The 18,731-nt window shown below is 36.8% G+C and overlaps 1 protein-coding gene across 6 annotated transcripts in view; it reads right to left on the bottom strand.

The window, feature by feature from the left end:
• LOC139969118 (uncharacterized) overlaps positions 1-18,547 on the bottom strand; it is a 54,505-nt gene extending 35,958 nt beyond the window's left edge. For 4 of the 6 annotated variants that reach the window (XM_071973914.1, XM_071973915.1, XM_071973918.1 and 1 more), the window contains exons 1-12: positions 17,558-18,547; positions 15,884-16,231; positions 15,176-15,295; positions 12,768-13,109; positions 10,626-10,745; positions 9,531-9,872; positions 8,295-8,414; positions 7,486-7,821; positions 6,865-6,984; positions 2,426-2,773; positions 1,963-2,082; positions 96-431 (exon numbers count right to left, since the gene is read on the bottom strand). In XM_071973914.1, the coding sequence (XP_071830015.1) occupies positions 96-431; positions 1,963-2,082; positions 2,426-2,773; positions 6,865-6,984; positions 7,486-7,821; positions 8,295-8,414; positions 9,531-9,872; positions 10,626-10,745; positions 12,768-13,109; positions 15,176-15,295; positions 15,884-16,231; positions 17,558-17,630 (2,725 nt within the window). In that variant the 5' untranslated portion in view covers positions 17,631-18,547. The remainder of the gene's footprint in view (positions 1-95; positions 432-1,962; positions 2,083-2,425; positions 2,774-6,864; positions 6,985-7,485; positions 7,822-8,294; positions 8,415-9,530; positions 9,873-10,625; positions 10,746-12,767; positions 13,110-15,175; positions 15,296-15,883; positions 16,232-17,557) is intronic. The other 2 variants (XM_071973917.1, XM_071973919.1) reach the window with 2 other exon arrangements.
• Positions 18,548-18,731: the final 184 nt, after the last annotated feature.

The raw sequence follows: 18,731 nt of genomic DNA, 5'->3' as shown, positions 1-18,731 counted from the left end.
TACAAAGTCATTGATACTGCATTCAGAGATAGCATACCACTAAGTAAACAATTTATCTAAATGGTTTTATCTTAAGAACAAGAAAATTTGCTTACCAGGAACTGACATATCTACTACCTCAACAAAACCGACCAAAACTTTTTTTTGAGACTGCATATTTGATGTAACGGTCATCCAAATCACGTTTTCTTCCGATAAGAATCTTATTTCAGCATAAAGTGGAATATTGTCTGAATATTCCAAAATGGTTCTTTCGTTAGTGGTATTTCCGTTGCCCAATTTCAAAGTGTCACCAAAACGAAAACTTAGATATGTGATTGTTAGAAGAAGATGTTGTGCCTCAGGTGCAATGAAAATTTCCGTATGAGTTAGCCGGCATGGGTATTCTCGATGTAAATAGTGACGAGAGCTTGAATTCACGTATGACACATCTGTAAGAAAAAGCGTGCGAGTTGACTACTTTCATTTGCACTTCACACGGATTATCTAGTAGCTGTGACGGCAAATGCAACTAAGGTTGGTTTGAAACACCTGTGTAGTCAGTTTTGTGTTAACACACCTTGAAACTGTTAAAAGGATGCCACTTCGTGGTTAGGATTAAGGAGATGGTGGGCATGAGGGTGGGCTGCTGGTTTTGGCCCCCACTTCCAAGGGTTAAGTCCGAAGATTGTTTGCATAAAGTCCGGAAAGAATTGGACCACTACTACTGCTGCCCGACCCCCACCCATTTTTCCAATCTCAAACAAATACTTACTAGCAAAACATTGAGTTTATTGCTATTTAACCTTATTAGTATTCTAAATATGCATCAAAATGAATGCACTCTTACTTTGGCGGGGTGAGGGGGGTTGGACCCAACCTCCTACATGAGAGACTGTTTCAATCACCCCAGGGCAGCAACTACTAATTTACAACACCCATGATTTTCCCTAGTTCTCTCACAAAGGTTGAGGACTCCTCCTAAACCATTCTTTTACTTTTATTTATTAGCACAACATTCCGTTTAGATATACTTATACAGATGTAAATTATAGTCTTAAAATGCACCATTTGGCTTCTAATAATTCATTTGTTTTTCTTGTGAAGGACCCCAACACCCCATGCACAGGAGGCAGCTTCAATGACCCATGGCAGCACCCCTCCTTTATAAAATACTTCATATGCATCTGGCCCATAAATATTCAGGTCACTGCATCAGTCGGGGAAGTTTTGAGTCATCACAATCTTGAGCTTCGAACTATACTTCAGATACATAGAACAAATATAAAGTCTTAAGATGACTCGCAATGCATCATATCTGAACATGTTTTGTATTTTCCGGGGACTACCCATAGACTCACTTCTCCTTGATTAAATTTCTATTCTCATCTGTCTCTTGCAAAACATTTCAGCCACCTATCTATATCAGTCAAGGGAAAATGTAATCCCCCATCCCCATTTGCACGCCACTGGTTGTTTCTAGTTACTGCTCATATTATCTGAAAATGTCGCTGGTTGTATATGGATGGTAGACTATGGATGGTCATTTAATAGCATGCAGTTCCTGAACCTTCGGTCACCTGGTCCACTCTCGAAGCCCACTTTTCACCACATCATCTCGACTGTGTTCACATGTGATCACGCCCTCGTCATGAGATCACAGTCAGAAGAAGGGCGCGATATTAGGTCCCCGGCCAAAAACTGATATGACATGTTACGTTTCTTCATTGAAGATTCATCTGTAGCAACATGAGTTTGGCTATTCAAAGTTGAGAGATCTTAATGTCTCTTACTTTTAAATTTTCTTCTAAATATAATTTGACATTTACCGATTTAAATTGGTATATGTCGATTCTCCATGATCTCATACCAAACGGTCACTCATAAATAACCCAAATAGTCATCTTTGTGGGGTTAACAACCTTACGCACGATGCGTTTATTTTTTGTCTCTTAAGAAAAGCAAGAATACACAGTGGCTTACCTAAAACATCAGTATCCATCAGATCGCGACCGTTAGCACAGTTTTGCTCATAATCGCACGAAGATATCTGAGGTATACAAGCTCCGTTGTGACAATTAAATCTGTCACCACAATCGAGTTCTAGTGAGAAAAAATGTTGCAGACAAAGTCATGTATCATCAATGTAAAATCCAGTGTTATAAACGTTGGAATTCAGGAGGGTATCTATGATTATACATCCCCACCCTCCCTCCTCCCCTTTACCTTTATTCAACCGTGCGTTCCCGCTAACTTTCCACGTCTTATACGCTACAGATGCGTCCCTCTAACGTTTACGCTTTTTACACGGATTCGTATTTTACCGTATTATGATATTGTTTGTTGTACCTTTTAATAACATTTAAATCATAACTGTTGTCTCAAACTATGAATAGTTCGTGAATATGGCTACGAAAGTATTACCCACATAAAACACTAACATTACCTTCAACGTTTATATCTACTGCTTCAACAAAGCCGGTAAACCCTTCTTGATAATAATATGCATTTGATTCAAAGGTCAACCACATCACACTTCCTTCCGACAAAACTCTTATTTCATCAACATGTGGACCTCCCGAATATTGCAAAACGTTCCTTTCGTCTGTGATGTTGCCATTACCAACTTTCAGGAAGTCATAGATATCACCTGTGTCTAGATAGTCAATAGTAAGGAGCACATGAAGGCCATCAGGTGCGATAAAGATCTCCTCTTGTTGTAAGTGACATGGGAATCCTCCGGTGTGAAAGTTAGGTGCCGATATTTCAGTGCGTATAGTGACCTTCGTAACATCTGAGAGTGAAATTAAATTATATATTGGTTACTAAAGTAATACGTTACCAACATATATGTTACCGTCTAAGGATTTTACGTTCTATTAATGAATACCAAAAAAAAGGAGTTATGGTGAGCTCACCAGTATATTATGTTAAATACCATTGACAAATTCATACACGAGGTAAGAAAGTGGATGTGACAATCACAACGGCTGTTCTATATGGAACGCGAAAAGGGCAACCTTATTTCATTGTCTATACTAAGTTTGTTGCTGTCTAAACTAAAGTTGTTGCTGCTGTTTGACTATGTTGTTGCTCAAACTCACATTGCTGTCTAAGCTTACGTTGTTGTCTAAACTTACATTGTTGCCTTAACTTCCGTTGTTGCCTAAACTTTCGTTGCTGCCTAAACTTACATGTATGTCTAAACTTTCGTTGTCTTAACCTACGTTGATACCTGAACTCACGTTAATGTCTAAACTCACGTTGATGTCTGAACTCATGTTGGTGTCTAAATTCACGTTGATGTCTGAACTCACGTTGATGTCTAAAATTACGTTGATGACTAAATTCACGTTTGTTGCTCAAAATTTCGTCGATGCCTTAACTTTCGTTGATATCTAAACTTCCGTTGCTATCTAAACTTCCGTTGCTATCTAAACTTCCGTTGCTATCTAAACTTCCGTTGCTATCTAAACTTCCGTTGTCTAAACTTCCGTTGTCTAAACGTACGTCGTTGTCTAAACGTACGTTGCTGCCATCGACGCTGTTCAACAATTGCTCAACCACGTGACATAAAAATAGCTCGTTTTAATTTTTCGCAAGAAATTTAACAACCAACACCAGCGCATGACAATGCTGCTATAAACTATATAGGCCTCAGACTACCACTATCACACCCGGGTCCCACGAGCCATATTGGTATTTTTAGTCTTACTACCAGACTCAACAATGGAAAGAATTCTAATCAGTCTAGACTACCACAGCGAGTGGTCGACAACTTCGATCGTGAAGGGGTAAGCCTTTATAGTTACCAAAGTGATTGGATTAAATAGCCCAGTGCCTTATCATTCACATTAATAAATTGTAATCCCCAAAGTGCTCCCTGATGAGCTTGGGCTAGGCTAGGCGGAATTAGTCCTACTCCCAGTAGTTCCCAGTAGTTCCCCTATGCTTTAGTTCGATTACAAAACTAAATATCCTCATCTCTGTTCATAATGATTAATGCCAGTGGCGTAGGAAGATACTTTTGAGTGGGGGGCTGAAGACTGATGTCCGGCCTGGGGGAGGGGTCTAAGGGAAGGGGGTGTCCCCCACTCCCTTTGGAATTTTGCTACATTTCCAGATGGCCTCAGATGCAATTTGGTGCAATATAGCACACTTCAACAACCACTCCATTTTGTATATAATTTCGCATTTTCACCTGGCCTTAGATGCAATTTGGTTCTCCAAATGAGATTTTTTTTTCTCATTTGGAAATGAAAAAGGGGTTTTCTGACTTGCGAAGCGGGGGGCGGAATGATACTTCCGCCCCCATATTTTTCATACGCCCTTGATTATTGCCATGTTGGTTGGCCCTTTGGGGCTGCTGTCATCGGTGTTTCAGTGTTCTAAGTACTAGCCAAGTACTAGTAGTAGTACTAAGGGCCAGTGTTACGTTGGAATGCGAGAGGTCTCGATAATTAATTTTTAACGAGACACAAGCCTGGGTTCGTTTCCGTAAGAACACAGACAAATTAACGAGTCTAGAGAATTTGAATGAGAACGTAACCTTTATTGAACAATGGAGTTTTAACCAACAACAACAAATGGTAATTACAAATATATAGAAAATTACTCACAAACTTAACAAGATAGGATACACTTAAAAACACGCTGGTCTCTTCCAACGGCGATATCCCTCAGCGGCCACGACCTTGATGACGACGATTCTCGGTCCGTTGTACCGCGAAATTCACTGGTCCTCGACGAAGTTTCTCGCGATCCCAGAAACAGCAGTCACCTTCTATCCGGCGATGCTTCAAAATAGAAGACGGACTTCCAGCCACAATCGAGTGAAGCACAAGTCGAACTTCTCGCCGACTAAATATTACCAGAGTCAGTCCAAAATCAGCTTTTTAGCCACTAACTCCTGGCGTAACGAACTTCCTCAACGGAGACAGAAATTCTTCACCTTCTCCGCAATAAATACTGGAAAACTGTAATTTCACAGCAAAGTCTTCTTCAAACTTCTGAATGGAAGCGTAGAATCAATCTTGGTATCGATATCTCAATCCCTCAGAAATTACTGGCAGTTGAGCACTGACGATATATAGTAGAATGGTATAATATGTGTCGTCGCTTGTATTCGTACAGAAACTGAAAAACTCTCCGATCTGGGCGGCTTTTTATACGATTCGCCATGTCAAGAATCATCTAGATCTTTCTCGATACACTTGACCCAGTTTCTCTATTCTTGGAAGTCCTTTGCATATCTCGCGAACACTCCAGAGAATCCACGAAAATGAGTGCACAGCTTATACGCGATTTCACGTAAACCGACGTTAACCCGAGACCAGCGCGTCATCATAAGGAATATACCAGAACAATCGTGTATCATAACATTCTGACACGGTAACCCGACCTAATTTCTCAAATACTGATTTATCACGTAAGCAATTTTAAATACTTTCTATAATATAACATTAGGCTACAATGGGCCCTCGTAACACCAGGTCTACATTACTAATCATCTGAGTACGTTTCATTTTTGTCTCTCTCCATGTTAATAAATGCATTTTTGGCCCCCAATTAAGTATTATGGGACCCCAAGGTTTACCTCACTCAGGTTTTTGTTAAAATGTCATACATCCACCAAACCCTTTGTCTATTTCCATGTGATTGAATCTTCTGGGCCCCTAGTCGTAACCAATAAGAGCAGTAATTCTATGTCTCAACCTAGATAATGTACTACTACTAGTACTAGGCAGACGTACCATGCACTTTGAACATCTTTGTTTCGAAGGTTGTATTCTTTCCTCCGACTCTTTACAGTCCTTTCAGAGCATCCCAAATACTCTGCAATCTTCCTGTTCGTGTAACCCAAGAAAATATATTGCTTAAATTGGTCGATTTCCGCCATGTCTGTCGACTAATGGCTCAGTAAAAATTAATTGTTATACGTGCGTATAGTAGTAAGCATTTGCAGCGCAAGTTGAATTTCGAGCGAAAAGTTATTTCATTTACATCACGTGCTTGAGCAATTGTTGAACAGCGCCGATGGCAACAACGTTAGTTTAGACAACGGAATCAACTTTAGACGTCAACGTAGGATTAGACAACAACGTAAGTTTAGACAACAACGTAAGTTTAGACAACAACGGAAGTTTAGACAACCACGAACGTTTAGACAACAACGGAAGTTTAGACAACAACGAAAGTTTGGACAACAACGGAAATTTAGGCAACAACGTAAGTTAAGGCAGCAACGAAAGTTAAGGCTACAACGTAAGTTTAGGCAACATCGTAAGTTTAGACAACAACGTAAGTTTAGGCAACAACATGGTCAAAACAGCAGCAACAACTTTAGTTTAGACAGCACCAAAGTTAGTTTAGACAACGAAATCAGTTTGCCCTTTTCGCGTTCCATAGTTCTAACATCATCGTTCATTAACATTATAAAGACCATGCGCTTCGTCAAATCGTAAGTATCATAGCAAATCTTTGAAACTTCAATTATTTCAAGATATTTACAAACTTTCATTGTATAGTCTATTCAATTTTACTGGATAATTACGTATATAAACATTGCAAAAGTTAGGTACGTATATAGGCCCTAATTTGGCCAGGAATACACGCGGTAGAAGTATTAAAATTCGCTTCAACAAACGTTTGACAGGTATACCTCGATTCATCAATCAACAGTTTTTTATCATTCCGATTTAGTAACCATAGAACTATCAGTGCACACGTTCACATAGAGTAAACGAGAGTTTTCTTCCTAGCAAAGCTGAAGTATGATCGTGACGACAGGGGCCTCAACATGTTCTTGGAAAGATGAGATATAGTTAAACATGTTTCTGTTTCGAATCTCATCGCCATGGATACACTCACCATGGATACACTCACCTGATATGGATATACCCATCATATCATAGCCATTTGCACAGTTTTGTTCATAGTCGCACATAGACGTCTGTGGAATACAAGCTCCGTTCTGACAGTCAAATTCGTTACCACAGTCGAGATCTGATGAAGGAATGTGATTACAACAACAAAAACGAAACGTTCGGTTACGCATATGTCAAAGGCGTTTCACAATTGTTTTCTAAATTATGTGCCTGAATCATGTAACTTATTTTTTTACCTACTGGTTGATATAAGTCATAGCTCTATAACAATTAAACAAATTCATTAGGAACAAGACAGAAGCTGAACATATAAGTATGTTAATTACTCGTCTTTCTATTAATTCCACAGTGGCGAACGTTTATTTTGTCGAATCTTTGGGGCAGTTTAACGATTGTCTTTCTTAAATATATATAGGTCACCGTTCAAGGTCATCTGGTACTTCGTTTACCCTTCCCCGACAACCCAAGATCAATGCATCTTCTTAGTGTCGATCAATATAACCATAAACGTGATTAGTAGACCCTCCTAATATTTGTGGTACGTTGCGATTTTGATGTTGATGCAGTTTTCTTATCTAAAGATATATGAACATCACACATCATTGCAAACTTTGCTTACCGTCCATTGTCATATTCACTGCTTTGATGAAACCGCTGAAAAGTGCATAATTATCATAATCATCTGATGTAAAGGTCAGCCACATAATATTTTCCTCTGACAAAACTCTTATTTCATCAGAGAAATCACCCTGTTGGTATTCCAAAATGTTCCTTTCGCTTGAAATATTACCGTTGCCGACTCTCAGGTTGTCTCCTCCAGCAATGCTCATATATTCAATTGTCAATAACATGTTAAGTCCATCGGGTGCAATGAAAATCTTTGTGTCTTGAGACCAACATGGGTATTCTCCTTCATAATACAGGTTGTGGCGAGCTGAAGTGATGTACCAAACATCTGAAAATGGACCAGGTGTTTCATTATCTTAAGAATTTAAATTTAATTACGCCCAAATGATTTCAAAAGTATGTAAACTGGTAGCCTATGAGATGTTTATTCGTTGAGCTAAGGTCGAAGAATTGTGTGTAATAAAGCTGTTGGTTACATTCATTCTAGCGTTCTCTGTCGATATCCTTTTGCATTTGTAAAAATACCACGAAGGTCCATGCTGGATCATAGTCGTAATAACTCATGATTGAGATTGAACTACCCCAAAATCCCTTCATTCCACTTCTCTTTTTTTCCATCCAACATCATGCACTTAAATCAGCGACACAGCATCAACGTTAACTTATCAAATCAGGAGGTTTACATCTCGTAAACGTTACTTAGCCTATATACAATTCATATTGGTTTCTTTTATATAATTTACCAGTGAAAATACTGAAATCCACTATCACCGTGATGTTAAATTCCGTGTACACACTTACCCGAGATGTTAGTTACCATGGTATCGAAACCATTTGCACAGTTTGGGATAGAGTCGCACGAGAATATCTGAGGTATACAAGCTCCGTTCTGACAATTAAATCTGTCACCACAATCAAGCTCTGATGGAAAGAAATTGTACAAACACACAGAATATATGGAACAAAGGCAGCAAGGTATCTTAGAGTCGTATATTAAGGACTTTGTATTAATCCGAGTACAGACTAAAATACCAAGCAATTTATTTTCTCTTTTTCAACCTAGAGTGATATTAGCACAGAGCACGGTAGGTAGGCCTATTTGGCGGATTGTACAAAGACAACGATCTTTGTAAATAGAAAGCTAAGTGTTGAAGTTTTTCATGTTCCAATATTTAACAGATTATCAACAACCTGCAGAAGTACTACGAAAGCATGGAAATGTAAATGAGAGTAATGTGTATCAGCGTTTTATTCAATAAACAATGCCAATTACTCTCAAATAAGTCATTGCCTGTAAGGGATTTAATTGCAATAACAAATTCTGTTGTCTGAATAGTATTATTACCGTGGCTGTACATTACCGTATATGATTAGTAAATGTGTTTGCTTTATAAGCCAAATCATAATTTTAGTCTTCGTTTATTTCACCTCCACAAACTGGCAGTGAACACCAAATAATAACGGTTCGGGTTTTCATATGAGAAAACCATATACAACATCCCACATCAGCTTAAAACTTCTTACCGTCAGCCGAAACATTCACCGCTTCGAGGAAACCGATCATGTTATCTCCATATGCATAAGAATTTCCATCTAATGTTTAAATCAGCAACATTATGTTCCCTTCTGATATAACAATTATTTCTTCTTCATATCCCTAAGATTCTGTATACTCTATAATGTTAGTTTCATGTGAGATTTTACATTTGCCAACTCTTAAGTAATCTCCCAATCAATGTCCATGTAAACGATGGTAAAAGATCCTCTACTCAACATCTTCTTAAAATATTCCGTAAGCACGGTTAATTACTCTAGGAACAAAGCCGTTGCTTATAACGAAGTATGGTTCAACACTGTCTATTCAGTGTGTTGCTTGGTAATCCGATTCATCATTATAGTGTCGTCCGAAAACGTCATAAAGTGATGACTTATATTACTGAAACAATAGACAATATCAGTAAAAAAACAATCTCGATTTTATATCCATTTCGTAAGAAAAACGCAAACAATATTCCACATCAGTTTAAAACAACTTACCGTCGATCGTCATATTTACCGCTTCGATGAAACCGATCAAATTTCCATAACTTGGATATGCATCGGATATAAAGGTCAGCCACATCATGTTTCCTTCTGACAAAACTTTTATTTCTTCATCATATCCTATATAAGAATCTGTATATTCAACAATGTTCCTTTCGTTTGAGATATTTCCGTTGCCAACTATCAAGTAGGCTCCCCAATCAATATCCATATGTGCGATTGTAAGTAAAAGATTGAGTTCCACGGGTGCAATGAAAATCTCCGTTTGAGTTAACCTACATGGATATTCTCCATTGTAAAAAATGTTGTAACGAGACGAGTTGACGTAAGAAACATCTGAAAGTAAAATGAATAATCTTTAATTATTTTATTTGAATGAACTATTTCAAACTTCCAAGTTAAGAGTTCTGATACAGAAGTGTGATTGTGCCAGACTACTAAACTATGCTAACCCTATATTACAATAAATCTGCTATATTCCCGCAAACCATAGTTGTATGAGTACTGGATAAAAATACTTCAAACTAACTATATTACGGAGATTGATATGCCTTCCAAAATTCATGATTTTGATATATATATATTATACTTGTATTTCGTTTATATACACTTCTATATCTCGAATCACCGTCTTGAAACTTCCCTTTGAAAGATTATGTGCTTCCAAGTATTGATTCTAAAATAAAAGTCCCAATGACGTTGCTAGCTTACTGAATTCGATTGTAGTGATGAAGCATTATTTGTAAGAAAAAAGTACATTAATACCACCTACTAATGAAACACGATACATATTTTGTTATCAAATAAAATGTCTTGGCTCCCCGTGTCTATAGCACCTTAGTCTCCAATCGACGATTCATCAAAGACGTATTTTCATGCTGGGTTATATGATATCTGCTATTGAATCGCATCTGACATGTGTAATGATATAACTGTATAACAAAGAGAGGGCATACGACATGTATTTTTGTGATTACAGCCCCTCCACCATCTAGTCCTAAAACTCACATATCTACACATTGAAAACCTTTTATTCTGCCGCTCACAGTATCTTATTTGCATTTGGTACGAATCCACAAAGACACTTACCCAACTTGTGAGTGCCAATGAGATCAGCACCATTCGCACAGTTTTGTTCATAGTCACACACATCCCGTTGTGTTATACAAGCTCCATTCTGACAATCAAAACCGTCACCACAATCGAGCTCTGAAGAAAAGATAATTTGTAAGAAAAAATAAAGTAAAACTAGAAGGAAGCATGCGTTACTGCAGTACACCTTATCAACGAAATTGTATTAAGTTTTTGTTCAGAATAACCGGCGACGTAGCTTGGTTTTTTGTTTTTGTCAACCTTTAGTGGTATTAGCATAGTGTCAACGTAGACGAGTCCATAACTGATATTTTACGGATTGTATATATATATATATATATATATATATATATATATAAAATATGAAATGCTTTGGTTTAACATGCATTGTCTAATGATAATGTCTTCGATGATAAAGTTCACTTTTGTTCTCTAAGCTACCATACTTTGCAGAACGTAACTTCGAAATTTTCTATAAAAGACTCTATTGGTTAGCAGTAGGTCATATATTGTGCTATCGGTAATATAAACAGCCCATAACAACTGTAAAGTTGGGACAAGACTACCACTGAATGCACATTAGACAGGCAACGTTGTGTCCGTAGCACCATTCTACACACTTGTGTGCCATCAATTCCGAATATTGATATCCGTGTAGGGTATCACCTTGAGACAAGACTACTGCATGCATAATGTATGTATCGCGTGTGCACGGCTACAATTTACAAAGAATCGTTACACGATTTGGTCACAAAAACATGCGAAACTACTGCTGAATATTCGTAACACCTTAAATCTCGTACTGTCCTTCAATTAGGCCTATATCATTTTTTTTTTTTAAGATCGGTGATTCATATCTATATTACACAATTATCGTCCTAATTCTATTTTACATTGCCTCTAAAATCCTGCAAAGAAGAGCGGTTAACCACCTTAATATATTTCTGAATAAATGCAATGCCATTTCTTTTCAGACTGGTATTTGAGTCGGTCGACAAGTTCAAACTGCTTGCTTTGATTCAGACAGTAGACAAAAGCAGGGTTCAATTTTGGGACCACTTTTGTTTATTATATACGTGAGTGATACTTGAAATGCTTTTAACAAAAGGTCGGTCATTCCTTTCGCTGACTACACTAACAATGCTTTCACATAGTATACTGTTGATATTTTAAACTCACTGTCACTAATGAATTAAATAATTAGTACGATCGGTTTGCATCGAACAAGCTACCTGTGAACATTGAAAAAACAAAGCATATTGTTATTGGCTCTTCTTCCACGACTACTTATCTCCAAATCACTTTGAATGGTACATCAGTGCATATAAGGGTAATAAAACCAACATGTTTAGATATTATTATGGCTTTTCAAATCTAATGGAATGGTCATGTTATCATAGTACCAAACATATTTAAAAGTATAATGGTATTTTACCTCAGTTATTTTTAGTTAGATTAAACTAAGATATATTTCTCGCATTGATCCACTATCTAGTCTGAGACAATTATAATAACCAATCATCATGTCCAGTTGATTCGTGCAAAGAAAGTGGTCAGGCAAATCAAATTTTCGCACATACGGAAAACACAAGTCGCTGATTTTCTTCCTTGAAACATACTTACACTTGACGATCTTATTTCCTTAAATACGTTTATCTATTGTTGAACATTCTGCTTGTAAAGCTGGTCAGTTGTTTTTATTTCTCTATTTTCTCTAAGTATACTTACAACACCAAAAACTCAAGTAGTTTCAAGCATCTCTTTACGTCGCAACGTTCGTAGGACAAAAAGTCAAGTGTTGTTCTTACCCACTGTGGAACACGCTACTGTTATGTCAAGTATTCTTTACTTTTATTGAGGACTTATCTTAAAGGACTAGATTACATTCTATTAATTACACCAGTTACCTTTATGTGTGTTTTTTAAGTCTTTCAAATTCTCAAGTTTGTTTTTGTTCGGACGGATGGACGGACATACAGACGGACGGGCGGGCGGATGTACGGATGTATTCAATGGAACAAATTTCGAGATGCAATGAAAATCAAACAACAACAAGTCTCATGAAACTGTTTTTCAATTTTATATCCATATCTTAAGGAAAAACCAAACAATATTCCACATCAGTTTAAAACAACTTACCGTCGATCGTCATATTTACCGCTTCGATAAAACCGATCAAATTTCCATAACTTGGATATGCATCGGATGTCAAGGTCAGCCACATCATGTTTCCCTCTGACAAAACTTTTATTTCTTTACCATATCCTATATAAGAATCTGTATATTCAACAATGTTCCTTTCGTTTGAGGTATTTCCGTTGCCAACTATCAAGTGGTCTCCCCAATCAATTTCCATATGTACGATGGTAAGTAGAAGATTAAGTTCCACGGGTGCAATGAAAATCTCCGTGTGAGTTAACCTACATGGATATTCTCCATTGTAAGAAATGTTGTGACGAGACGAGTTGACGTAAGAAACATCTGAAAGCAAAGGGCATGATCTTCAATTATCATTTTATTAATGTATGAAATATCTGAAATCATTTCAAATGAAACCATTTAAAGCAGAAACCTGTGGTATTATTCCAAACTAGCTTTAAATTGTGCCAAATATGTAGATTAATTAGCAATGTGTGCTATACCCAGAAACCTAAAAGTATACGCGCTATAATATGATTATAAAAATAACATTTCAAACGAAATACAATGTGGACATTTCATGCAAAATCAGTACTTGAAACACTTAACATTAAACTCGACTGCTTAAATTCTTCCATATTATTCTAACGATTTATCGTATGTTTTCTTTATGTGATTGAATGTTTGTATGTTTTATATGATAATGGTTCAGTGACCGTAGCGTGCTCTCGTTAGTGTGCTAATAAGTTTAGTGCTAATCTCCACAATGTACCGGCAAGTGTTCACTCCAAGTCTATTACATAGTACTCTCCATTTCAACTGATTTTAAATAACATGATTCATACTCTTTCAAATAATGTCCTTAAAAGAAGAACATTTTTTCGACTATTTGTCTGTCTTTTGTCAGATTTGAGAAAGTCTGAACACGGTGACCAAGTTGGTTAAACAAACTTTAATTTCATTCTCTAATTTACTCCCATTTCAAACGGGTTCTCGATGAACATATATTTACTTAACGGATGTAAAGCCCGTCGTGATGCCTCCAACCAAAGGCCCGTTTTGGAACGCACAGAAATTAAAAACACTACCTTACTTCTTTGGACTACTATTTTGCTACAACGAAAAATAAAGCTGCACGTGTGCACGTACGGCGTAGAGGAAAGAAGTAATTCAGTTTTTCATTAATCGGATGTATGGAATTATTTGATTTTCTTTAATTTCCACTCGGTACAACAGTCTCCAGCAGTGATCTTACAATGCTAAAGAATCCGCCACACTCATTTCATCACATATTATCACCGGTGGTTTAGATATTTAGTTACTTAACCTATCCCCCTCAACCCCCACCCACCCCCCCACCCAGAAAGACAACAACACCGTTTCCCATACTAAATACTACACATCATGCATCTGGTCAAATCATCTGCGTTGCTATCAAGTTATGATACACAATTCAAGAATGCAATCGTATAAGTACAAGTTCAACTTTACCAGAAATATGTTAAGTACCAGGATATTCGAAGAGTTGAAATGTTATATGTGTGTTTGTGTGCATGCGCTTTTTACAGCACTCGTTAAAGTGAGTTGAATTTGAAGAATATAATATCTAACATCGGCTTAAATGGTTGCGTGTATTGTCATATATTCTGTATACAAGGCCCAAATGCTGCTTTCTTTTTGGTACTTGACCTAGGAGCCTATGGCGTTATGAATCACGCAGTCATAACATCCCCTGCCCAGGCACCATTTAGCAAAGGATATATTTTGTATATGTTTATGCAAGAGAAATTCCTTCATCAATCGACTGATTAAGTGCCGTATTAACGATCCATTACAACAAGCACTAACCCTATATAATGCCCAATCTAGTATTACTTATACCCCCGAAGTGGCGAAGAACATGAATAAAGTAAACATACGAGCAAATCCATCTATTTTTTTAGGGTTTGCCAGCGGCATAGTCCCGGTTAAGCAAACGAAATAGAATAGAATAGAATATTCCGCATAGAATATTCCGCATTTATCCAAGCCCAACCATGGTTTAAGCTTGGGTAAGCCTTTTTCTAAATATATTCGGCACCTCTCACACCCCCGGATATGGCTCTCTCGCGATTTCTCTTGTGAGGAAAGGATTTTGCTTGAGTTACCAATGGGTATAGTGCATGTTGAACAGTATTTTAGGGAAACCATATGTTGCATGTTTAATATCAATAATAAACTCTCCGTCGGCTGTATTCAGTAAAAGAGTGTTTATTTTTTCGGTACTTGTCATAGGCGCTCCCTTGCAGCCCGGACCCCGGTGCGTTCATACCTGCGTGTCAACGTCACATACTGTATCTATGTCTATTTGGAGATATAGGATATATGCTGAATAACAAGCAAATTAAATGCAATGTTCAGTTACTGACCAGAAGTAAATTTCCGCTTCATGTCCTGACTGTTTGCGCAGACTGGATCTTGGCCACATCTTTGACCTTGTGGTACACATGCACCATTTTGGCAGTTAAACTCCTTCCCACAGTCAAATTCTGAAAAGTAATAAGGTAAAAGTATTCGGAATGTTTGTAAAATGTTATATAATTCCACCAACAATTGCAAACATCAAAGATAAGAATTTCTTACTACATCATAGTGCGCTAGTTTGACTAAATTGTCCAAGAATATTGCGTTGAGATGGTTCTAACGCAATTTACGTTTGTACCTCATATATATATGTATGACAGACACTCAATCATGTTAAACAGTAAGAACAGCATTTGGTTGTTTTCATGAGGGTCAACTACCTGAAGTTAACAACTTAATCATGCGACTACATGATTAAGAAATGACTTATATTATTGTTGAAAACAATCACAGCTGTTAGAACGATTGAAACGCAAATTATTTATATGTGTTATGTCAATCATTTTACATAGCTTTGGTAAAATTCATAAAAGTTCACACAGTCTTCCATCAACATCATGTTGATATAACCAGGTTGATGGTCTAACCGTGGAGCATATGTTATACATTTGTAGCTTGGTTTAGTCGATATAACTTATATAACTTATAAGTCGATATATAATTTATAAATATTAGTTAGATATTACTTTAAAAAAATTACAGAGAAACTGTACCATCAGATGTCAAATTTACAGGTTCAACAATGCCATAAAATCCTTCATCGGTGACGCTTCCATCAGTAGTGAATGTAACCCACAAGTTGGTACCATTTGATAAAACTCGTAATTCATTAATAGCAGGTCCCCCAGAATACGACAAAAGAGTTCCTTCGCCTACGATATTACCGTTACCAATTGTTAAATAGTCACATGAGTTTTCAGTCTTAACATAAATAATGTTAAGCAGGAGATGCAATCCTTCTGGCGCTGAGAATATAAAATCTTCATAGAGATTGTTTGGGTAGTGTCCGTTGCCAAAGTTCTGTGACGTAAAGTTGTAGGAAGAACTAACGTTTACACCATCTGAATAGTTCAGAAAAAACAAGTAATGTCATTTTGTGGTTTGATAAGCATACTTTCTTTATAAATTCTTCATAATATAATACAATTTTTATTTAATATAATATTAGTTATTACGGAGTTATTAGTTACAAAGAAAAAACAATGAAATCAGGAATACTTTCCCACGAAAATCATTATCAGCTTGAAATATAGTAAGAATATTAATTTGGCGATGACCTAAGTGGTATTCCTAACACATTCATTATGATCAAATATAGTGAAATATTGCAAAAAAGACCATCGCTATACTTATTGATCAAAAATATACACAATTTGGCTTCGAGACTACTATACAGATATAACGTTCACGTTACAGTAAACGCAGTGGATGCTCTTGATTAATTTGTATTTCAGGTGTTGAGTCTTAGTCGCAAATAAATTGCTTGTTTGAGTTTGACCTATTAGTACGATCTGACCTTTCATCAGTTTTATGAGGGAAAATAGATTAATGACGATATTGATTTTGATGATTTGTACACTTTTTATGAATGCGTTTAGAATACTATATGCAAAAATTAAAGCTCTGCATCTTCAATTGCTCACTGAACAATTAATTAATATCTTTTTTAAGTCTAAGACCAAAATTAAGTTTCGTGTCTCGTTCTAACTATACAAATATTTGCCAGTTTTTCATTATCTAAAGTATCTCATCAGTTTTTTCTATTATTCATTAACCTATAACATTTCAGTTTATCAAATATGAGAGTAATTAATGGACATTATCCAATTGTTCTTTTACGTCTGTTCAAAACTGAAATGAGGATCGTATGCGCTTTGTCAGTTGGAGATGAAAGAGAAAGAGAAAGAGAAGTTACATCTGCAATTATCTGTTCGGATTGGATTTGACTGAAAATGTACTTTCAAGGCATTCCACGGGAAAACGACTCTTTTTTTTGGCAATGACAAATGTTGGTTGCGTTATTAATTGTTTATCTACAAAACTTCAATGTGAAAAATCACTATCGGTCTATGTACAGTTAAAACACCTAAAAATTTAGAACCGGGACTGTTTCGGGAAGACGGTGAGTACCACGTAAAAGGTAGTTGAGAACACTAAACTTCGCAGATGAAGGTGAAATCCGTTTTAGAACCGCAATTTGAAGTTTACCTTTCTCTTATTATTGCGGTGACTTGATTGCACGTTTAATTGAAGTTGGAGGAACAGTTTGTGCTTAAATTTGATAAGTACAGATATTTTTATTTAATGACTTTCAGCAATGCACATAAACGTTGCATATAACAATAGAGATGGTAAGTAATTTTATTGAATGTAAAAATGTTACTCACGAGTAGCTATTACGATAGTCAATAATATCCCTAACACATAGGGAAGTCCTCGAAAGAATTGATTTCGAGCCATCTTGAATGATGGCAGATGTACAAGTAACGCTTAAGTACATACACCCATACCGCACTTGTAACAGCCTACTGTACCGTGTTATATTAGAAGTATGTAACCGGTGGCAAAAGTCAACAAGGACAATGAAAAACGTTTGTTAAATAATTAACAGTGAATAAATAGGAACTCATTTACAACTGTGAAATGTACACAGACAAATATTTAAGGTTTCCAATAACTGGTAAATAGTATTTACCAAGCCATGTTCATCTACGAGGACTCTTGTAATTCGTAGAGGAAATGAAACGTTTGAAGAACAATGCACCAAAAGCCCTACTGAACTGTTAATTAGTAATAGCATGTGACTACATGAACGAAATGGCAAGTCAATTTGACAGCTAAAGTAATACCAACTGACACTGATTAACCGGAAAAAGAAATTGATATGAAATACTTTGGATCGTTCTAGCTTAATGATCACTCATGATAAGGGTAAACATTTCTGAAGTACCTATATTGGCCTATAGCACAATACCTCCGTACATGCGTATCATTCAAGAATTTTTGTTAGAACCGTTATCACATATATATGCCTTGATTCCATATTGGTCACCTGACTGGCTAAACCAACTGCTGGAGTTAGTTAAGTAGCAAAAAAAAGGAAACATTTTCGTTTCGACCCCGTGCAGCACCATCTTATGTGTGTTTTCTTTTCAACATCTTTGTCCATTGGAAGCAGGATTCCAATATAGTGTTACAACACATCTGACCGATATGTCGATTTTCAAACCTATACGGTTAATTTAAAGCCACGACCACAGAAAGTTTATGTAATTACACACGTGAAAACGAGACAGATCTTCTTTCGAGACATGCTCTGTTCATGGTTCTGCGTTGAACAGGTGTGTCCTACCGTGCGGCAGTCTGTGGTAGCCTATCGACTGAAGGGCTACGTGTCTATAGTGACCCACACGACCGTGTGTGAGGTCTTCGTACCACTTTGCCCTAAAACGATGATTTCATCTACCAGATAAAAGTATATTTACATTTCTTTGTCATTCTTTGACAGCAATATACAAGTGGAAAATGACAGTAGAAACTGTTCATTGTTGTTAATGTCGA

The sequence above is a fragment of the Apostichopus japonicus genome, chromosome 6 (assembly GCF_037975245.1).
Source record: "Apostichopus japonicus isolate 1M-3 chromosome 6, ASM3797524v1, whole genome shotgun sequence".
In the NCBI taxonomy this organism is placed as follows: domain Eukaryota; kingdom Metazoa; phylum Echinodermata; class Holothuroidea; order Aspidochirotida; family Stichopodidae; genus Apostichopus; species Apostichopus japonicus.
The sequence above is the reverse complement of the archived record's forward strand: the minus strand, read 5'-3'. Positions and strand labels throughout refer to the sequence as shown.